At 41.1% G+C, this 20,439-nt stretch overlaps 2 protein-coding genes across 2 annotated transcripts; one reads left to right on the forward strand and one right to left on the reverse strand.

Annotated features, from left to right (window-relative positions):
• Positions 1-5,991: 5,991 nt before the first annotated feature.
• LOC104435309 (ribulose bisphosphate carboxylase/oxygenase activase 2, chloroplastic-like) lies at positions 5,992-8,647 on the reverse strand. The gene is made up of 6 exons (XM_010048087.3): positions 8,348-8,647; positions 7,384-7,484; positions 7,171-7,276; positions 6,996-7,081; positions 6,418-6,878; positions 5,992-6,206 (listed from the first exon to the last, which is right to left on the reverse strand). Exons 1-6 carry the CDS (start codon positions 8,633-8,635, stop codon positions 5,992-5,994), a joined length of 1,257 nt encoding a protein of 418 aa, XP_010046389.2. The 5' UTR covers positions 8,636-8,647.
• A 6,594-nt stretch (positions 8,648-15,241) lies between these two features.
• LOC120290161 (D-xylose-proton symporter-like 3, chloroplastic) lies at positions 15,242-19,231 on the forward strand (the record flags this gene model as incomplete). The annotated part of the gene is given in 15 exon segments (XM_039305872.1): positions 15,242-15,511; positions 15,633-15,733; positions 16,150-16,228; positions 16,348-16,407; positions 16,506-16,572; positions 16,660-16,784; positions 16,877-16,978; positions 17,055-17,379; positions 17,382-17,431; positions 17,558-17,605; positions 17,693-17,755; positions 17,850-17,930; positions 18,060-18,158; positions 18,499-18,636; positions 18,722-19,231. Coding segments are annotated over 15 exon segments (1,743 nt in total), but the record flags the coding sequence as incomplete, so codon positions are not given.
• Between the last annotated feature and the right edge of the window lie 1,208 nt (positions 19,232-20,439).

The raw sequence follows: 20,439 nt of genomic DNA on the forward strand, positions 1-20,439 counted from the left end.
GGCGGCCACGGCTTCGACCCCGACCTCGACCCCAACCGCGACGATGGCCACTCAACGGCAGCGGCTCCGACCTCGACCCCGACCCCGACCCCAACGATGGCCACTCGATGGCAGCAGCTCCGACCTCGACCTCGACCCTGACCCCGACCGCGACGATGGCTACTCGGTGGCCGCGGCTCCGACCCTGACCTTGACCTCGACGATGGCCACTCGACGGCCGTAGCTTCGACCCCGACCTCGACCCCGACCTCGATGATGGCCACTCGGCGGCCGCAGCTTCAACCCCGACGACGGCCACGGCTTCGATCTCGCCGAAACCCTAATTTCTTCCCCATGTGAGCTAAACGGCGTCGTTTCCATGAAGCCATCCACGTAGGACGGCAAAACGACGTCGTTTTCTTAAGGAGGATCGAAAACGACGTCATTTAAAGGCTTATCAATTTTTTTTTTTAAAAAAATCATTTTCGAATCTTTCGCCGGAGGCCGGAATCTTTCGCGGTGGCACCAAAGTAAGCGTTTTCCTCCGATTTGGCACTTAAATGATCCGACAGAAACTTTTGGCACCAAAGTGAGCGCTGTACACAACTTTTGGCACCATTAGTGTACTTATCCCTGAATTAAGGGCAATATATTTTAGTTGGCATATAACTCATTGGCTTAAGTTTTTAAGTGAAGGTGAGTCCAACTTGATGAGTTAATAGGCTTTGATTTAGGGTCCCTCTTCGTGATCTCCTAGGCAAAAGGTATCGAGTTTCTACCATTCGCTCTCAACAAAAGAAAATAAGAAAAAAAAATTGTATCTTCAAACCTCAAGGTGAAACGAGGAAAGACAAAGTGTTGTGGTGAGAATTTATCTGTCACCATAAAAATCTGTGGACTACAGGAATATTTGATAACCACCTTGTTTTTCTATTTTCCTGTTCTTTTGTTCTACGAAATAGAAAAAATGGAAATTAGTTTGGTAACGTCAGCTAATATTATTCATCGGTATAGAAAAGTGGTCAAGAAATAAGTTTAGAATAGAACCAAAAAGTAAAAAAAACTACTTCTTTGTTCCCAACAACATAAATGAAAAAAACTATTTTTGAACGTAGATTATTCTCATAAACAAAAATATTTCTAAAAGCACCCCAAGATGATACCACTTGACCTTCCACGTTACGGCATACTAACTTTTTCTCCCACATCCCACTCTACTTCAAAACTTCATACCATAAAAAATAGAACATATGCTTCCATCTTAGGGAAAAAAAATTCTTATAAGCAGTTTTATCCACTATTAATTTGGAGATTATAGTTATCCCTCTCTTAAGTCATCAACGTATAAGGGCGCTTATGTAAATGTATCACTCGAAAAATAAAGTTTTCCAAAGGGGTGAATTGAATTTTGTTTTAAAAATGGGTCTTTATTATTCTAGGACAGAACTTCTAGAACAAAAATTGATTTCTGGCTAAAAATTGGTTTCTCAATCTCTATTTTAGAAATTGAGAAGTTAAAAATTTTAGTTTCTGATTTTTTTTTTTTTTGATGACCTAAGAAAGCCCCGTACACCGACAGCACGGCGGAGTAAATGCTGGGGAGGCACGTGAGTCACCACCACCCCTCGTGCCTCGGGTAAGTCACTCTTGCAACGCCCGGGAATCGAACTCCTCCCTTTGCGTTAGAGGGAGAAGCTCGCCGCCAGCAGCGCCACCCAGGCGAGTGGTGTTTCGATTTCTTCTTCAAATCTATTTTTGGAATAGAAATCTGTTCAGAAATAGAAAAATCAAATTGCGTTACCAAACGAATTTTTGTTCCAAACTTGTTTCGGGGAACAAAAAACATAGAAATAGAAAAGTAGAAATTTTATCATGGACGAACTACCGCATTGGCCGCGATGGTTTGGGCTCTCCACGAAAGGAAGGAATTTGAATCTCACGGTCGCTTGGGGTCTTAAGTGGGACGTCGGGGTTGGTGGGTCCTCCCATTTACGAGTCCCCCAGATTTACTCGCTCTTAGGCTGTACGGAGTTGTCACTAAAAAAAAAAATATTTATCATGCACGTCCTAAATGGCTCGTAATTAAAGGAATGTAAAGTATGAATATTGGAATTTCAAGTGTGGGAATGGAGGAAGTAAAGTAGGAAATTTGCAACGAAGTAGCGTTTTGTCATTGATTAGGCGAAAGCTTACGAAGAGCACGGTTATAACTCTCCAATTACAGTTATTGACAAGCTCCCCCAGGATTCTGGGGCTTGACTCCTCATTTTTGCTACTGCTAAAATAACAACAAATTCCTCCTAAGCATGACGTTAAAATGCTTCGAGGCCTCGTGCTGACCCCAGCATCCCACGAACATAAAACAACCAGAGGTAGAGCTTGAGATAGGGCTTGAAAAAGATATCGTCTCAGTGAGAGAAGCAAGGCATATGGGTACTGTACGCCAAAATAAGGAATGTCATCTAGCAGTCCAACTCATTAAAGGACATATACAAACATCCCCTATTGATTGGCAAACAATCCCTGTTTTGGTGAGGTTACTTGTAACCGGACACGGAGGATCTGAGGCAGGCCCCTCATTTTTTGCTACCACTAAGAACAACAACAGATGAACACACCAAACAATCAAAACTTCAAGAACGTGCATTCTTATTTGAAGAAGGGGACTCTCTCTAGTATGTGCCATTAGACCAATCTAAGGATGATTAGTAGCACATTCAAAAAGTAGATGGACGGTTTTGAACCGAAAGAGGTAAGAGGATGGTTATGATTTTTGGGTAAAAGTGTAAAGACTGCCGGCAACATCAACCCTAAAGCTGATAGTAGGACGATATAGTAATAAACTACATGTTTAAGAAGCATGTGCTTTGCTTATGTTCTCCTTCGATTGCTCAAAATGCTTTTCATGCCCAAAGTAAATACGATATTCATTTTTGGTTAATTCATAGTTGGAATAATTTTGAATCACAGAAATCGGATATACATGATTAAAAAAGGGACAACGGCATAAACTACGCATCACTTAATTAAACTACCCGACGATGAGAGAATCATTAAAGCCGAAGTTGAACATATTTGGTAAGTTTGTTATCACCCAAACAAAAAAAAATTGCATGAGAAAATAAATCTAATGTCAAATAAGCTCAAAATAAATTGTGCTATGCACTATGTTTTAACACAAGGGAAATATATGTTTTGTAAAAAATAAATAATTTGAAAAGTGTTTTTCTAAAAAAAGAGAAATGATTGCAAATATCGTCATTTTTTTCAAAGTTCCATTTGTTTTATGAAAATGAATGATTAAAAATATTTTTCAAAAAATAATCGCTTGTATTATATAGAAATGAAAGAACAATAAAAATTTTACTCGTTTATGAAAATCCTCAAACATAAATAGTGGTTGATAATTAAAAAATTTTATTTATTATTATTTCCAGCAATATAAGAAAAATATTTTTCAAATTATTTATTTTTTGGGAACCAAATACAGCTAAAGATTGCTCTTATATTTCCTTATAAATGTGAATAAAATGAAACATAATGGAGTCTATTCATGAAATTAGGTTCTCTTCGCATCGTTTCCAATCAAAATGCATCCAAAACATTTGAGGAATTTAAACTTTTTTTCTCTTCTTTTCTTTTCCAATGATTTCCTCCCTCGTTTAAATTCCCATATAAAGAGTGGCAATTGTCTCGTGGACAACTACCTTTCTAAGAAGGAGAAATTTATAAATAAATAAAAAAATTTGTATGATGCACGTATGAGTTGTATTAGAGAAATTCCATATTGGAGAATTAGTGTGATGTAAAGTAATTAATATATCATAGTTGACTCAAAACTCACTAACTTAAACTTTTAAGTAAATATGAGTCCAACTGGATAAGTTAAGATGCATTTGATTTAGCATTTCTAATGGGCTTTCAACCTCTAAAGCCCTCGAGGAAATCTTAGACTATTTGACAATCATTAAAATGAGCTTTTTGCCAAATGCTAACCTTGAAAAAAAGCTAAAAAAAAACCCAATGCTAATAGGAACTAGCATTGGACTTTCAAAGATTTGCCCAAATACTGAAACTAATTTTTTCTTCCAAAACTATCTTCACAAATTCTTCAAATTTTCAATTTTGTCCTTGGTTAAATTTTATTTATTAAAAAAAAAAAAAAAAGAGAGACAACCCTAGTAAGGGTTTGGTTCATTTTTCAAAATATATATATATATATATATATATACCTAAAGCCCATTGCAAAAGTTTTTTTTTTTACCAAACATACATTCAAGTCAAAGTCCAATTGTAAAAAAGTTTTTACTAAATACTTTGCATTATACTGCAAAGTTAAACCAAATGCACTCTTAATAGGTTTCAAATTAGGCTCTCTCTTGGTGATCTCCTTGGGCGAAAGGTTTCGAGCTGTTGTTATTCGCTCCTACCAAATTGGTAGCGAGTCGATAGTCCGCTCCGATGTTTGGGTGTTTGGTGGATGAAATTGGGCGTAAGGGCGATGGGCATTGTGGTGTAACAATGCAAGCCTGATGGCAAGACTTCATATCTTGATATAAAAAGAAACCTAAATTAAGAGCAATATATTCTAGTTAACATATAACTCATTGGCTTAAGTTTTTAAGTGAAGGTGAGTCCAACTGAATGAGTTAATAGGGTCCGATTTATGGTCCCTCTTCTTGATCTCCTGGGCAAAAGGTATCGAGTTTCTACTATTTGCCTCAACAAAAAGAAAATAGGAAAAAAAAATTATCTTTAGACCTCAAGGTGAAGCAAGGAAAAACAAAGTGTTGTGACAATTGATCTGTCACAATAAAAATTCGTGGACTAAGGGAATATTTGATAACCACCTTGTTTTTCTATTTTTCTGTTCTTTTGTTCTCTAGAACAGAAAAAAATAGAATTTCGTTTGGTAACGTCAGCTAATATTATTCATCGGTATAGAAAAGTGGTCAAGAAATAAGTTTAGAATAGAATCAAAAAGTAAAAAAATCTACTTCTTTGTTCCCAATAATGGAAATGGAAAAAACTGTTTTTGAACATAGATTATTCTCGGAAACAAAAAATTACTAAAAGCGCCCCAAGATGATACCACTTGACCTTCCACATTACGGCATACTAACTTTTTCTCCCACATCCCGCTCTACTTCAAAACTTCATACCTTCGTATAAAAAAAAATAGAACATAAGCGGTTTTTATCCACTATTAATTTGGAGATTATAGTTATCCCCTCTCTTAAGTCATCAACGTATAAGGGCACTTATGTAAATGTATCACTCGAAAAATAAAGCTTTCCAAAGGGGTGAATTGAACTTTTGTTTAAAAAAAGGGGTTCTTTATCATTCTAGGACAAAAGAATAAATGGCTCAGAATTGAAGGAATGTAAAGTATAAATATTGGAATTTCAAGTGTGGGAATGGAGGAAGTAAAGTAGGAAATTTGCAACGAAGTAGCGTTTTGTCATTGATTGGGCGAAAGCTTACGAAGAGCACGATTATAACTCTCCAATTACAGTTATTGACAAGCTCCCCCAGGATTCTGGGGCTTGACTCCTCATTTTTGCTACCGCTAAAATAACAACAAATTCCTCCTAAGCATGACGTTAAAGTGCTTCGTCTGAGGCCTCATGCTGACCTCAGCATCCTTCGAACGTAAAACAACCAGAGGTAGAGCTCGAGATAGGGCTTGAAAAGGATATCGTCTCACTGAGAGAAGCAGGGCATATGGGTACTGATACGCCAAAATAGAGAATGTCGTCTAGCAGTCCAACTCATTAAAGGACAGACACAGACATCCCCTATTGGTTAGCAACAATCCCTGTTTTGGTGAGGTTACTTGTAACCGGACACCGAGGATCTGAGGCAGGCCCTCATTTTTGCTACCACTAAGAACAACAACAGATGAACACCAAACAATCAAAACTTCAAGAACGTGCATTCTTATTTGAAGAAGGAACTCTCTAGAGCATCCTTGTGTTGGCATCCCCGAGAGCGGCCTCGCTCAAGTACTTGTCAGCTAGCTATACTGGACTCTCTTCGCATTCTCTGGTTCCTGCACAAGCATGTTCCGCGCTCGAGGAGCATCTGGAGGGTCATCTTGGGCAGCTCGCAGGTAGGGGGCCCCTCCTTTGAGTTCACGAGCTTCTCGATGTTTTCGACTCCGACACTGCAGATCAGCTTCCTTACTTCGTCATCCAAGACATGAGCATGAAGGGCATCAAAAAAGTCTGCAAGCAAGCTCGTGAATGATGGCATCCCCCTCAAAATGGTTTGATAGAATTACTGAAAACTTTCTTTCACTCAAGACATGCATCGGTTTCTCAAGTCGGTTTTTGAATTTCCGCATTCTCAAAAGAGAATTTTTCCTAATCACCGTGTTAATTTCAATTATTACAAGAGAAAACGATTCCCATCGGAAACTCCTATGTTTATACTTACGAATAGATTGGTTGGGGAAGTTGTTGACGAGTTTGACAATGTCTTGGTCGGGAACATTGTAGGCCCTAAAGATACCTTCGCAAGCACCAATGCGGTCTTCGTTAGTTGGTGCCCAGTGGAAGTTCTCCATACGACCGTCACGGATAAGAGGGTCATAGGCATACGATGTGGAGACATCATTGTCACCGGTGACGATGATGGGGACTCGGGGGTTCTCCTTGCTGTACATACCGGGGAGCTGGACGATGTTCATGAGAATATCGTTCACCCTCTTGTTGGTCACGGTGTATTGAGTAATCCCACTGAGCCTACCGGCACCGGCATCGACATCGTAGATGAAGAGGCAGCACATCTTGCCCTTCTTGATGATATTAGCCGCCTCGCAATACCTTTGCCTGATCAATTTTGTGGGCTCACCGGTGTTTCCACTTTCCAGTTCTCCGGCGCGTATCATAATGGGCCTGATATTGCACAATCAAGCAATTAGTTGATAAAAGCAGAAGCACGAGTTCTCTTTATAGGTTAGCTTGCCCTTTTAATCCTTCCAAAAACGTCTCATAAGTTCTTGAAGGACTCACTTGATTCCCATCTTGGCAAAGACAAGTTCACACTGGAAAAATTTGCCCTGACCTTTGCCTCCCCAGATACCCAAAATCAAAGGAACCTGAAACGGAATGACAATGACCCAGATTGAACATCGAAAAGCAAATTACTCCTCGTCGTCATCAGAATTAAGGAACTTCGGCTACTAACCCTGATGTTAGGCACGGCCATGAAGTTTTTGGTGATGTGAAGTACAAGCTTGTCCATGAAAGCAGGAGCGATGTAGAAACCATGCATGCTGTTGTCCAAGTTGCATCTGAAACCCAAGACGAATTTGCAGCATGAGCACAAGTCACGCGGATCATCTCGTAATAGGAAACAGCGAGCACTTGTCTCGGACTGTAAACATGTTTTTACACTTACCCGTCCTCGTCGGTCCGCTTCTCCTCATTAATTTCAGTGACAGCCTTTGAACTTCCGGATGAAACCTTTTGGTGGGTGAAATAGGAGTTTGGACTGTTCGCCTGCATGGGTGACGAGCAGAGGTTAAACACAACTTTCAGTTCAGTCTTCCGAAATCTAAAAAACCCAAAAGGCGAAATCACGAGCATGGTCCAGTGAAGAACAATGAAACTTGATCTCATGCGTTTCCCCTCTATAAGCTACGAGAAAATTTCAGACTTTCCATGAGAAAAAAAATGTGAACTTCAAAACAAATGTATGTTCGACAGCATATAATCACTTTCTTACTGACAGCCACTTGCTTCCAGAATTGTGACAACATTGCAATGAGGGAGGGAAGCATTTTTTATGAGACAAAAAAAAAGTTTAGAGTAAAATTTATATTGGACCAAAAGTTAAGGGTTTTTATGATAAAAAAAAAAGGTATAATTTGGACGACTAGAGTTGTTTTGAACTTGTGGCTTTGTGTTCAATGCCCTACCCTCCAATAAGGAATGAGCCTGCCATTTTTCTTATAAAATGTCCTGAGATTTTCATGGCCTCTTCTGATGAATGTCAATGTGAGACCATAGGCAAATTGTAATGAGTGAAAACACTATTCATCCACTAGATACTGGGCTCTCTGAACTACCTGACTAACGTGTTGTGTGCTCTTTAGGGCTTTTCTTTGTTTCAACGTCCACGAGGGCGCCTGAGTAAGTGAAAATGGTGAAGACGACAGGCTAATTTTGCATATGACATCAACTTGCTAGAACCCAATAACGATCTCTAGTTTTTCCTTCAATTTCGAGGCAAAAAGATAATCTAAAGAGCTTCGAGGGGAGGAAAACAAAGATCATGAGATTGCATTCAAATCATGCACATAATGGATAATTATAGGCTAAAAACTTCGAAATGACAGAAGTGCCCGGCAGTTGTAATATACCTTGAGCATTGAGTTGCCGCGAGATCCCAGCGGAGAATGGGATTTAGATGGTGATCTCCAAGATCTAGGTGGTGATCCCGGAGATACCGACCGAAATCTCTCCAATCCTGGAGACCAAGATTCTTCGCGACTTGGACTTGGAGATATGCTACTGCGAATTTTAGAAGCGTCTATAGGTCTCGGCGATCTACCCTGCCGTGAGGGCATCCGCTCGCCGCTGTGTTCACGAGAGGGCTTCCTCCCGCGACGGTGCGTCTTCCTCTCGAGACTGTGTGCATGAGAGTCCATCGTGTCATATAAGTAAAGTCTACTCTAGAGGATGAAAATCTGAGCTGATGAGCATAATGAAAAGAACCCGCTCAGTGTTTATAGGCGAGTTGGATCTTTGACTGTTGATAAGCATTCCGCGTTTTCAAAGCACGCCGCATTGGACTAATCAGCCTTGTTTCACGCATTTCTTCCTTTCACATGGGGCAGACCTACCGGTAATCTAGAACATTAAGGAGAAGGACAAGTTCATTAGCAGATCAAACATTAAAAAGGACTATAATTATTTAGTCGTATCTGTTTGACCGGCATGCGGGCGTAGGATCTCATAGAAATTATTTATCATGTCCGGAATTTATTCTTCATTATATAAACATTCAGATTCATCGTTTGAGATTCTCCAGACATTTAATCATGTTAATGACTACATTTTCAAGTAACCATTTGCATGATTGGATTTATCGACATAAAAGTTTGTATAGAATATACAACTAGAATTTGGAAACTATTAAAAATCAAAAAAGGGGAAATACGACGTAAATAGTCGCCTTCCAAGTTATAGCATTAATGATAAAGGGTTGGATGAGATACGCGAGTTTTTCCATTATCATTTGTGTTCTTTTGTTCTATTTAATAATATTTTAAATTGTCATCGATAATTAATTTGATTTAATGACAATTATATTACGTTGCACGTTAGGTAAGTATGAAACTCATTATTTGTAAATTGCCTTTATGAAAAGGGTTTGAAATTTGTAACAAACCGGTAGACAAAGTTATTGGTTTGGTTTGGTTTGGTTTGTTGTAGTTTAGGTTGACAATTTTTCAAATTGAACCAAACTGACCATTCCTACATCTTTCTATTAAATACTCCCTCTCATGTACCACGGCTGAATTTCGTTTCTTAATTGCTACATGCGGTTTCCTACTATGAGAGGGAGTATTTGTACATGATTCTTTGGAATTATGAAAATTTTCAGGCAATGTGTTTGTATTGATTAAGCAAATTCCTTATTCCAACCCTGTTAGGAATTAGTGTAGAAGAAAGCACCTATTACACTACAGCATGGAAAGTTCAGTCGGATTTTGTCGGTAACAGTCACCAAACCGATTCAAGGACGACCGGCGCCCATTTTAAAAAATGTATAGTTTTGAGCAAAAATAAGATATAGAGGAACAATTATCGGTGATATTTTGGGGTGATCGGGTCAGGGGGTAGGTAGAGTGCCTGCACTGCACTGACTCCGACCCCGTTATAACCTTTTTGGACCATATTCCCAACCCTGTTTGCATTGGACCTGTTCCCGACCCACCTGTTTTTTGGTTCCGAGAATAAGGTTAACCCTTTTTTATATTGGAACCTGTTTTGCAAAGCTGGCGAGCATCCAGAAACTGGGTTGACAAAGGCGGCGTGCGATTTCGGGGGGTGCGGAGCAAGGAGAGGCGAAGTGGCAACGTTGGGATCTCATGGGCTACGGGTGTCGCAGGAGGAAGGCGACGGTGGGCGAGCGGAAGCAGCGTCAGCGCTCAGATGGAACAAATTAGGGTTTGCTGGCGTCAATCATTGGCAGAAACAAACAGAGCAGAGGGCAACGCCGGGTCGTCAAATCGCTAGATCTGTGGCGTCGGGTCACTGATCGGAGGTTGCGGTGGTCGGATCTAGCTGCAGGAGCAGAGCAAGGCGAGCACGGTGGTGCAGCGCGGTGCAGGGACGCAGGCTCACAGGCGAGAGTTCCGGCAAGATGGGACAATGACGGCTTCGTGGGTCTGGGGCAAATCTGATGAGCATCAGAGCAGGAGCGTCGTGGGTGGAGGCTCGAGCAAAGGTGATGGGCTCGCTGGTGAGGCAGAGCACAACGGTGTTGGGTTGAGCTGCTGTGGGGAGCGTCGGCGAAGGAGATCGGAGGCACAAGCGTCGCGGCAATCGGCTCAGATCTATTAGCGTCGAGCTCTTCTATGGTGTAGCGACAATAGACGCAAGGACGAGCGAGCGTCGGCGCTCAGGTGGAGAGGTAGACATGGGCTCGCTGGTGAGGCGGTAGCGTGAGTGGTGTGACATTGCAGGGGATCGGCGGTGTAGGGAATCGATGGAGGTCGCGAGCTCGGGGAAGTTTGCGGGTGTGAGAGCAGATAGAAACAAATTAGGGTTTTGGTCTTTTTGGGTTGGTTCTCAAACTTGTTCCCAAACCAGTCCGGTCGATCCGGTTCCAGGTGGATAATCCTCGGAATCGGTTCGCATTTTAACCTTCCCACCTTGTTTTTCGAAAGTGGCCGATCTGGGAACCGGGTTGACCGGTCCGAGGTGCACACCCTAGTGATATCAACCCTAAAGCATGTAGTACAATAACATATCTATAGTTATTGGTTCGAAGGGGCTCCGCTTCACTATATTCTGTCCTCACCTAATCACTCAAAATGCTTTTATGCCCAAAATAAAAGCGATGTTTTTTTTTTTTGGTTGACTCATAGTTGAAAAATATTATAGAATCATGTAAATCAGATATGGCATGGACAGCGGAGTAACTACGCATCATTTGATTAACCTGCCCGACAATAAGAGATTCATTAAGCACAAAACGCTGGACAGATTTGGTAAGAATCAATCTGTCATTGTAAGAATTGGTGGAATAAAGAGTGCTTAGCAAAACAGCTCCCAATGTTCCAAGAGGGTTTGACTACACTTCCCCGTTGGGCAGCTTGCCTTTTTTTTTCCTGCGTCCTTGCTCTCATAAACTCATTTCTTAACCCATACACATGTTAAATAAGTTATAAATACTTAAATAGGTTTACAACTTACTTAAACCCAATCCAGACTCTCTTTTAATTCTCTCTCATCCTTACTCAATTTTGTACTCACTCATTTCATAGTCCCTCCTTAATTTATATATGAGTTTTCGTGGATTGAGTTAAATATGAAATTGCTATAACAATACAGGTTGGGTCGGGTGGAGTATGGATTATTATATTTGCATTGCATGAGAATTTGTCAGAATGAGTTTCGGGTACAACCATTTTTGACTCAACCTGTATGTTTGATAGATTTACTTAGTCGAGAAAACAAAAACAAAATTAAAGCATACGCTACCGGTACCTCTCAAAATTGAGTTTTTGTGCACCACGTACATGAGTCAAAAAAGGATATGCAAATGAGAGCAACTTAGGTCTGATGTACAGATGCGCAGTATCCAATCCAACCCTTCGTCGGCCAGCTAGCTAGCTCGATGACCCCGGTTCGGGGTCTCATGAGGGACGTATTGCAGTGTATGCAAAGGGTTTAGGAACTTGAAATTGATCTCGCAAGGGAGGTTATCAGTTCGGTTTCCGATTCCACCCATTCCAAGTCATCGACCGCCATTTGCCACACAGATTCGTGGAAGATAATTCTGAGCTCGCAAGATTTGAATTCACCAATATTGCTAGAGAAGAACCCACGTCTTCTAACTTCATTGATAACTTATCTTATGGAAGGCTTTATACGCATACTTCCTTACATGATGTAGAAGAACTAGTGCACTCGACCATAACGCATCTACAAAGCTACAAGTGACTCAGTTAAGGTCAATAATCTAAACCAAACGGACTTTGCGACGCCGAACAATCGCGTCCCCTAACTCGTGTATCGGGGCGGCTCTCTAAAGAACGCATCGTGATCGGAAGATAGCGGGCAAAGGAGGCTCCCGCAATCTGGCTGGAGAGGCCGGTACTCCGGGGCTAGCTCTCATGCCGTCTTTATCGTCGATCAGGCGTGGCAACTGGAAACCTTCGCTTCCGGCCAATGGGGACGCGCATACGAACACCGGCGACAGCAATGGGATCACCGCGGGCTTCAAAGGGTCCGCCGCGTCATCGCCATCGACGACGGCACGGTTGAGCTGAAGAGTTTTTGGGGCGCGCTTCTGAAGCCGGGTCTGGCGCTTCTTCTTTCCCTCGGCCTGGAAACTGAAGCCTTTCTCCATTGTCGAGCGAGAAAAGGTCGAAGAGGCCGACGGCCTTTTATCGTCTCGTGAAGGAGGAAGGGAGAAGCGCGAGAGAGAAGTGCCGGGGGCGCATGGATGCCTTAGGGGCTTGAAGAGATGGGGAGATTCAGAATTGGGAGCACTTGGTGGTGCGGAGAAGTCGAGACGGAAATGATGGATCGAGGTTGGTTTTTGGGCTAGTAGAGAGAGAAGAGACATCGTTTCGAGTGAATTTTCCGAGAATTGAGAGATTCTTCCCTCCAATTCCGTGGCTCGTAGTATTTTGGGGAGCTCCTAGTCAAATGCCCTTTTGTAATATCCATGTAAGAAGACGGCTTTTTTGGACCAAAGAAAACCCATTTTTTTCCTCCTAAAATAATGGTTGGGCATATTTCTTAAATTACTTTTTTTTTACGTGATATTATTAGTTAGTGGTAATCACGTCCCTGAAACCCATGTTAAGGTCCACACGGACATAGTGCTGAAAAGCTATTTACTTACTAGGGCGGCATAGCCATAGTTATGATTCCCTTCATTCTGATGGTCATGAATCTGTTCCTCTCAATTTGCAATTTTTTCGTGAATGGAATAGTTCCTCTACCCCAACATGGTGGTCTATGAGGTGTCTCAACCTATTCTACCTGTTTGATACATGTCTCGTTTACTTGAATCGACAGATAAAATTCAATCATCATGCCTAAAAAAACACCATGAAGACATACTTTGACACACGTTCCTTGAAAAATTCGTATTGAAAGCGAGGAAGGAAATCTTAATTAAAACCGTGGTTCAAGCATTGTCCCAATACACAAATGTCTTTCTTTAAAATTCCAGTTTCTATTTGCCGTGCCATAGAGAGAAAAATTGCCTCATTTTGGTAGAAAAATAGTGAATCAAAGACTGGGTTGCATTGAAGAAAATGAGATTTGTTAAAAATGAGGAAAGATATGGGAGGAATAGGCTTTAAAGATTTAATATCTTTCAATAAGGCAATGCTTAGAGAGAGAAGCTCGGAGAATTTCTCAAAACACACATTCTTTATGGTGTCAAATTTTAAAAAGGATTTACTTCCCTAGAGACTCATTTTGGAATGCTAGAAAAGGAACTCGGCCTTTATGAAGTTGACAAAGTACACTATCTTACCTTCAACGATGTAGTCAATGGAAAATATCGAGAGTATCAATATTACGAGAGGACAAATGGCTCTACAGAGAAGTGATTGTGGGGACTTGTGAATTATGGAGAGCCTGCTAGAGTTGCTGAGTTAATTATCAAGGAGGAAGATAGAATGAACAAATATTGCAGAGACTGTTTGATGAGCAATCAGTTGGCAACACATTAACAATTCCCCTGAGGACCATTAATGCACGAGACAAAATTGCATGGACAGAAACAGAGTCAGGTTTCTTCACTATTAAAAGTGCATATAACGAGAGAGAATTGCTGATATCTAGAATATAAGAGCACAAACATCTTAAATAGATGGAATGAGCAAATTCTACAGAGATTGTATAATGAACAGTTAGTCGGTGAAATATTAATAATTGCCTTGAAGACCAAAAACCCATGAGACAAAATTGTATAGACAAGAACTAATTCAAGTCTCTTCACTAATAAAAATGCATAAGTCAAGTTTCTTCACTAATAAAAATGCATATGACAGAGAGAACTGTCGATATCTAGAATACAAGAGCACAAACATCATAATCATTTCAGTCACCTTGTGACTTATGGAATAAAATTTGACACGTGAAACCCCTCCCTACCCAAAAAAATTAAAATATTTACATGGAGTACATATCAGAATGCTCTTCCTACCAAAGAAAATTTGTGCAGAAGGTAGATATTACTTGACCATACATACACCCTATGTAACCGAGAGGTTGAGACAGTAAAGCACTTGTTCTTACTCTATCCATAGACTTCGCGGATCTGAATAAACCCTACACTAAAAATCGATATTTCACGAAGAGGATTGTCACAAATAGAAGAATGGTTACTAAAGTTCAAAGAAAAAAAGGGAGAACCTTTCATCCTTCGAAACCGTGGCTGGTGTTATGTGGTGCATCTAACAGGCGAGGCACGATTTCATGTTTCCGCTTAAGCGCCCTAATCCAGCTGGTCCTGTAGAATCGGCACAAATTATGCTCAGAAATCAGTGTAAATGGAACTATGAACAATTGGAGCATAATTCATGAACTGATAACCTATCTCAAAGTTATATTCCCCCGAAGGAATAATCTTTTAAGGCAAACTTCGACCGTTCCTTTGTTGTTGATCCTAGGTTCTTGAATCAGTACCGAAACCCTGATTTTTTCTTCTTCTTTTTTATTTTTCTATTTTCTGCAAATGGGAGTTTCTCAATATTAAAAGAAAAAAATTACTAATTAGTATTTACTTTAAAATTTAAAATTTTAAAAATTTGGCCAATTCATCCTTCGATTTCTTAGGTAAAATCAGGGACCAAATCAGTCCCCTCGAAGATCATCCAAAATCGACCGGTTGGTCCGATCCAAATGTGGTTTCTAACCGTAACTCGGGGTAAACAGTTCCCCAAATCGAAGGGTCCACTGCGAGCAACATAGTAAAACTGAAATGTCAACCGAATATCATCCAAAGGAGACCACAGAAGCATCAACAACCGAACGCAGCGAAGAAGATAGAATAAAAAAGCGGGAAGAATCAATCCAAGCTCACCGATCTCGATGGCTGGCGCTTGCAGCTGCGGCATCGTGGCTCATCGACCCCTGTTCGAGCTCAAGCTCCCGCAAGCCCGCCCTCCGTCCCTTCGACCCAAGAACCACCAGCAGCAACGCCGCCGCATTTCATCGCACGCCCATCGCCCTGGCCAGAATTCGAGCCTCCACAGGGGCCGCCTCAATTCCGGAATGCCGAGCTTCCTAACCTGCCCTTGTTGCCAAGTTCCAAGCTTGAGTTCGCTGTGAGGGATCAGTGACTGATGTGGCTTCTTTGACTTTTTTTCTTCGGGGTTCCTCCCACTTGGATTTTGGGTTTTCTGAGAAGTGAGTTTTCTTGGGTTTTTTTTTTTTTTGGCTGGACAGGTTGGTGCGCAGAGAGAGTACGATTCTTCAGCTGGAGATGCTGAGTTGCCTATCTCCGACCCAAACCAAGAGGAGTTTTCTTGGTCCTCTGTTATTCTTCCGTATGATTTTCTCTCTGTTTTGCACTGTTCTTGTTTTTATCCTTCCGGTGGCTACCTTGTTCTCGGGGACTGATGGCATGCATTGTTTGTAATTCCACATAATTCAGCATTCCATTCAACAGTGCTTCGGCTTGAGGATGCGTGAGGATTAACATCAAATTTGAGTCCTGCATTGGTCCCCTTTCCCCTCTTTTGGAGAGCATAACAGAAATTTGAATCTTTTTTTTTTTTTTTTTTTTTATGACAATGTGCTAATTGCAAGAAATTATATGTCGATCACTAGTTATTGAAGGCACATGAGGAAATAAATTGTCTAAGGGCATGCTGTGTACACCTTTCGATGTCTATATGGTCTGCTGGTCTTAGATAGCCAGGAATTGACTGCCTTTAATATATCTAAGAGATGGATCTTCCAGGTTCTTGTTCCCAGCACTCGGGGGATTGTTATTTGGTTATGATATTGGTGCCACTTCGGGGGCAACTCTCTCGATGCAGGTAAAAAGATAAAATCATGTTTTTATCATTTTCTTTTGATCAAATAAAAGTATGGAAAGATCCCGTAAAAAGCACTGTATTGTTTGATGCTCGGGTCTGTCATTTTGCCACGCTTTCAGTCTCCTCAGCTTAGTGGCACTACTTGGTACAACCTCTCAGCTGTTCAGCTCGGTCTTGTGGTATGATTCACATATCAAATCTCAAATGCTATATGTATAGCATTTTATTTCTGTGCAATGCGTGCGCCAATTGAAATATCTGTTTCGATTGGTCATAGGTTAGTGGTTCCCTTTACGGAGCTCTTCTAGGTTCCCTTCTTGTGTATCCGATTGCAGATTTCCTTGGTACTCTCCTCGCTTGCATTTTTCGTCTTTTATAATTCGAATAGCCAGCTTCTTAGACACTCTAGATAACTTTTTCTGACTATAAAGGGAGGAGGCGAGAACTTATCACAGCAGCTGTACTCTATGTCTCTGGTGGTGCTATCACATCTCTTGCCCCTGGTCTTGGTGTTCTGTTATTAGGAAGACTACTCTATGGCCTAGGCATTGGCCTGGTAAGTTAATTGAACGCTTGCATGCTCTTTGTTGTTCTTGTGAATTCTCATCTTGTTCTTGGTCATATGCCTCAAATACACGATTTCCACAGGCTATGCACGGAGCACCTCTTTATATTGCGGAAACGTGCCCGTCTCAGATTCGTGGAACCCTGATATCTTTGAAGGAACTCTTCATAGTTCTTGGGATTCTGGTAACTCTTAGAAAATGCATATTTCTGTGAAAACATGTGTAACTTTTCTTGAAAATGATAATGATCCTTTTGGCAGTTGGGTTATTTTGTGGGAAACTTACAAATTGATGCCATTGGGGGGTGGCGATACATGTATGGAGTGGGTGCCCCTATTGCATTAGTAATGGGACTGGGCATGTGGAGTCTCCCCCCATCTCCTCGCTGGTTGCTTCTGAGGGCTGTCCAAGGTAAAGGGCCTTTACAAGACTACAAAGAGAAAGCAGTTGCTGCCCTGAGCAGATTAAGGGGACGACCTGCTGGTGACAAGGTGTCCGAAAGACAAATAGAAGACACTCTTGTCCCGCTGAAGTCTGCCTATGCAGATGAGGAACCCGAAGGAAGTTTTCTGGAGGTATTCCAGGGCCTAGCCTAAAAGCCTTCATCATCGCTGGCGGTTTAGTCCTTTTCCAGCAGGTAAATTTACTGATACGCCTAAAGTGGCATATTCTTTTCTTGCTCCTTTCTTCTATCATATGGTATTTATCGGAGATCGGTAAAAGTTGTGGTTTGTAAACAAATTCGCCACCTGGTTTTTGGCAGATCACTGGACAGCCAAGTGTTCTCTATTATGCAGGCCCAATTCTCCAGGTACATGACAACTTCCATTATTTCTATCATTTGAAATTCAATCAATGATGACTCGACCTGATCAAAATTTTGTTTTTGATGCTCAAGAGTGCTGGCTTCTCTGCTGCTGCTGATGCTACCAGAGTTTCAGTTGTAATTGGCCTTTTCAAGGTATGATTAATTCTTTATAACAGCCTATCGTGTGTTTTTCTGTCCTTAGCCCTTTGTCAGTGACCAATTTTGCTTTCCAATGATACTTCTTTAGTTACTGATGACATCGGTAGCTGTTCTAAAAGTTGATGACCTCGGAAGAAGACCCCTGCTGATTGGAGGTGTTGCTGGGATTGTATGTATCTTGTCCTACTTCTTCTTTTTTCCACCCAAGAATCTTCCGACTCTCTTCATTAGTCTTTAATGTCAAGGATGTCCCAGAAAATTATAATGGACTGTTTCATTCTCTTTTTTATGTGTTCAGGTTATCTCTTTACTCTTCCTCTCTTCTTATTACAAATTTCTCGGAGAATTCCCTCTTGTTGCTGTTGCTGCTTTGCTCCTGTATGTGGGTTGCTATCAGGTGACTAATATGTCTTCCACGAACTGCCAGTCCAGGCGTCTTCATTTTCTGCTGTTCAACTCAAAAATTAAATTGAAATAATCTATCACGTCAACAATTTGAATGCAATGTAATAATTCTTTTTCCATTCTACCGCTCTCAAAGTTTTATAGTTATCTTTCTGCCTCAAAATTGAAATTAAACTAGAAATCATCATTGGATTCTTGCAAATTGATGTTCTATGCATAATTAGCCCATCATTTTTACCATTTTCACTTACACGCACGCCCTTGTTACATACTGCCTAATACGTGAGTGGTGAACCATTGTTAAGAGCATAGTTCTTTGTGCTGGTTGTCAGATATCATTTGGACCCATCAGCTGGCTTATGGTATCAGAAATATTTCCATTGCGCACCAGAGGGCGGGGAATCAGTCTTGCAGTACTGACAAACTTTGGATCAAATGCCATTGTGACCTTCGCCTTCTCACCTTTAACGGTAGTCAATATTAAGTGATCCGGATTTGCTTGTCCTGTATTTTACCTCTCCAGGGTGATTGAAAACACTGTATTTTGTTTTGCAGGAGTTGCTAGGAGCTGAAAATGTTTTCCTCCTTTTTGGGGTTATTGCTTTGCTATCGCTCTTGTTTGTAGTCCTCCTTGTCCCAGAGACCAAAGGTTTGAGCTTGGAAGAAATCGAGTCCAAAATCCTCAAGTGAAGGCAGTCGCACCATAACAATTTGTCGAAAGCTCTACGACAACAAGAACCTTGACAAATCTGTTGATGCATGTCTCTTCCCAGCTGTGCAATTAGCAGGATTACTCAAATGCTCCTTTTCAATCCCAAGTCCTAATATTGTTGACAGGACAAAGTACTCTCAGTTAATGACATTTGCACAGTGATCTTGTGGAACTGTACGGCTATTGGATGGAACTATACGGCTATACTTGTTTGTAAATCAACCTGATCAAGAGATGCAAGTGACTGGCGTGGAACTATACGGCTATACTTGTTTCTGATGTATATGTTAGAACTCAGATGTAGACTCGTGTATATGTAAATTGTCTCGGCGAACCCGATCCATGTTCAGTCACTTGAGCTTTTTGAGATAGCTAGTACGAGTACCTAGAGGGGGGGTGAATAGGTATACAAAAATTTCTCGAAGCTTGCACGATATTTAAACAATTAGAGAATTTGCAAAGTTAAAAATTCAATCGCAAGGCGAGTAAGGAAAGAGAGAATTGAACACTCGGTTTATAGTGGTTCGGCTTGATTCAAGCCTACGTCCACTCTTTCGCACCGACAGCCGATTGGCTGGATTCCACTATGATCAAAGAGTTGTTACAGTGTTGATCTTCCTTGATTTCTAGGTGTAGATGATCTACCACACTCACTCAAGGCGTCACCAAGTATAAACACTCGCATAATAATTTCGCTCGTCTCAACTAACAATCAAGGATCTTCGCACTCGGAATTTTTCTATCGATCACACACTTAAAACAACTAACGTCTTCCTTTTATACTCCTTCATGCCATCATAGCCGTTGGCACTTACCAAAAATTCCTCCAATCTACCCGTTGGACGGAATCAATCAAGAAGATCATCCGAGCTATTTAAGGAATCGATGATAGCCCATCAATCGTTCGCCCATACAATCGGGATCTCGGTTTCCAAGAATAGAATAATCCAAGATTATTTCGTCGACCATCGGATCTTCAATCGATCTTAGATAAGAGTCAAAGAATCCGAAATGATTATCCAACCAAAGAATCTATTCCGAGGATAGGATCAAATCCTCAACCATAAACCTTGGCTTTGGATTTCCTTCCTGATTAAAAAGAGGCGTCGGTGAGAATAAGTTTGAGTCTTGAGTCTTGAGTCTTGAGTCTTGAGATTACAAAGTTCAGACTATAAAAAGTCTTGAGACTTTAACTATCGATATCCAGGACTGACTTGATAAATGTTTTGTCATCTTCAAAATATTCTGAAAGATTTCTCCAACACTTTTTCGCAGTATCATCTTAGCTCTTGGATTTCTGTACCGTGTTATTTCTTTATTCACCCTTTAGCTGGGAACCGGAAGAAGCTTGCTGTTGTAGCATCTTGTGGCCGTTGTAGCAGGAGAACAACTCCAAAAGCAGCCAACATCAGTTTGGTACCCCCAACAATTTTCCTATGGTCTTAAATTGACATTCATCAAACAGAGGCCATGAAAATTTCGGGACATTTTGTCAGAAAGAAATTGCAAGGCTCATTTCTTGTTGGAGGATAGGGTGTTGAACACGGGCCACTAATGTGGA

The sequence above is a fragment of the Eucalyptus grandis genome, chromosome 2 (genome assembly GCF_016545825.1).
Source record: "Eucalyptus grandis isolate ANBG69807.140 chromosome 2, ASM1654582v1, whole genome shotgun sequence".
Taxonomy (NCBI): domain Eukaryota; kingdom Viridiplantae; phylum Streptophyta; class Magnoliopsida; order Myrtales; family Myrtaceae; genus Eucalyptus; species Eucalyptus grandis.

Bases quoted from the DNA above. Each gene is read 5' to 3' on its own strand.
- LOC104435309 (XM_010048087.3), bottom strand. From the start codon at position 8,635: ATGGACTCTCATGCACACAGTCTCGAGAGGAAGACGCACCGTCGCGGG. The intron at 7,485-8,347 runs GTATATTACAAC...TCACCCATGCAG, and splicing joins GCGGCAACTCAATGCTCAAG to GCGAACAGTCCAAACTCCTA. The intron at 6,207-6,417 runs GTAAGTATAAAC...GCTTGCTTGCAG, and splicing joins CTTCCCCAACCAATCTATTC to ACTTTTTTGATGCCCTTCAT.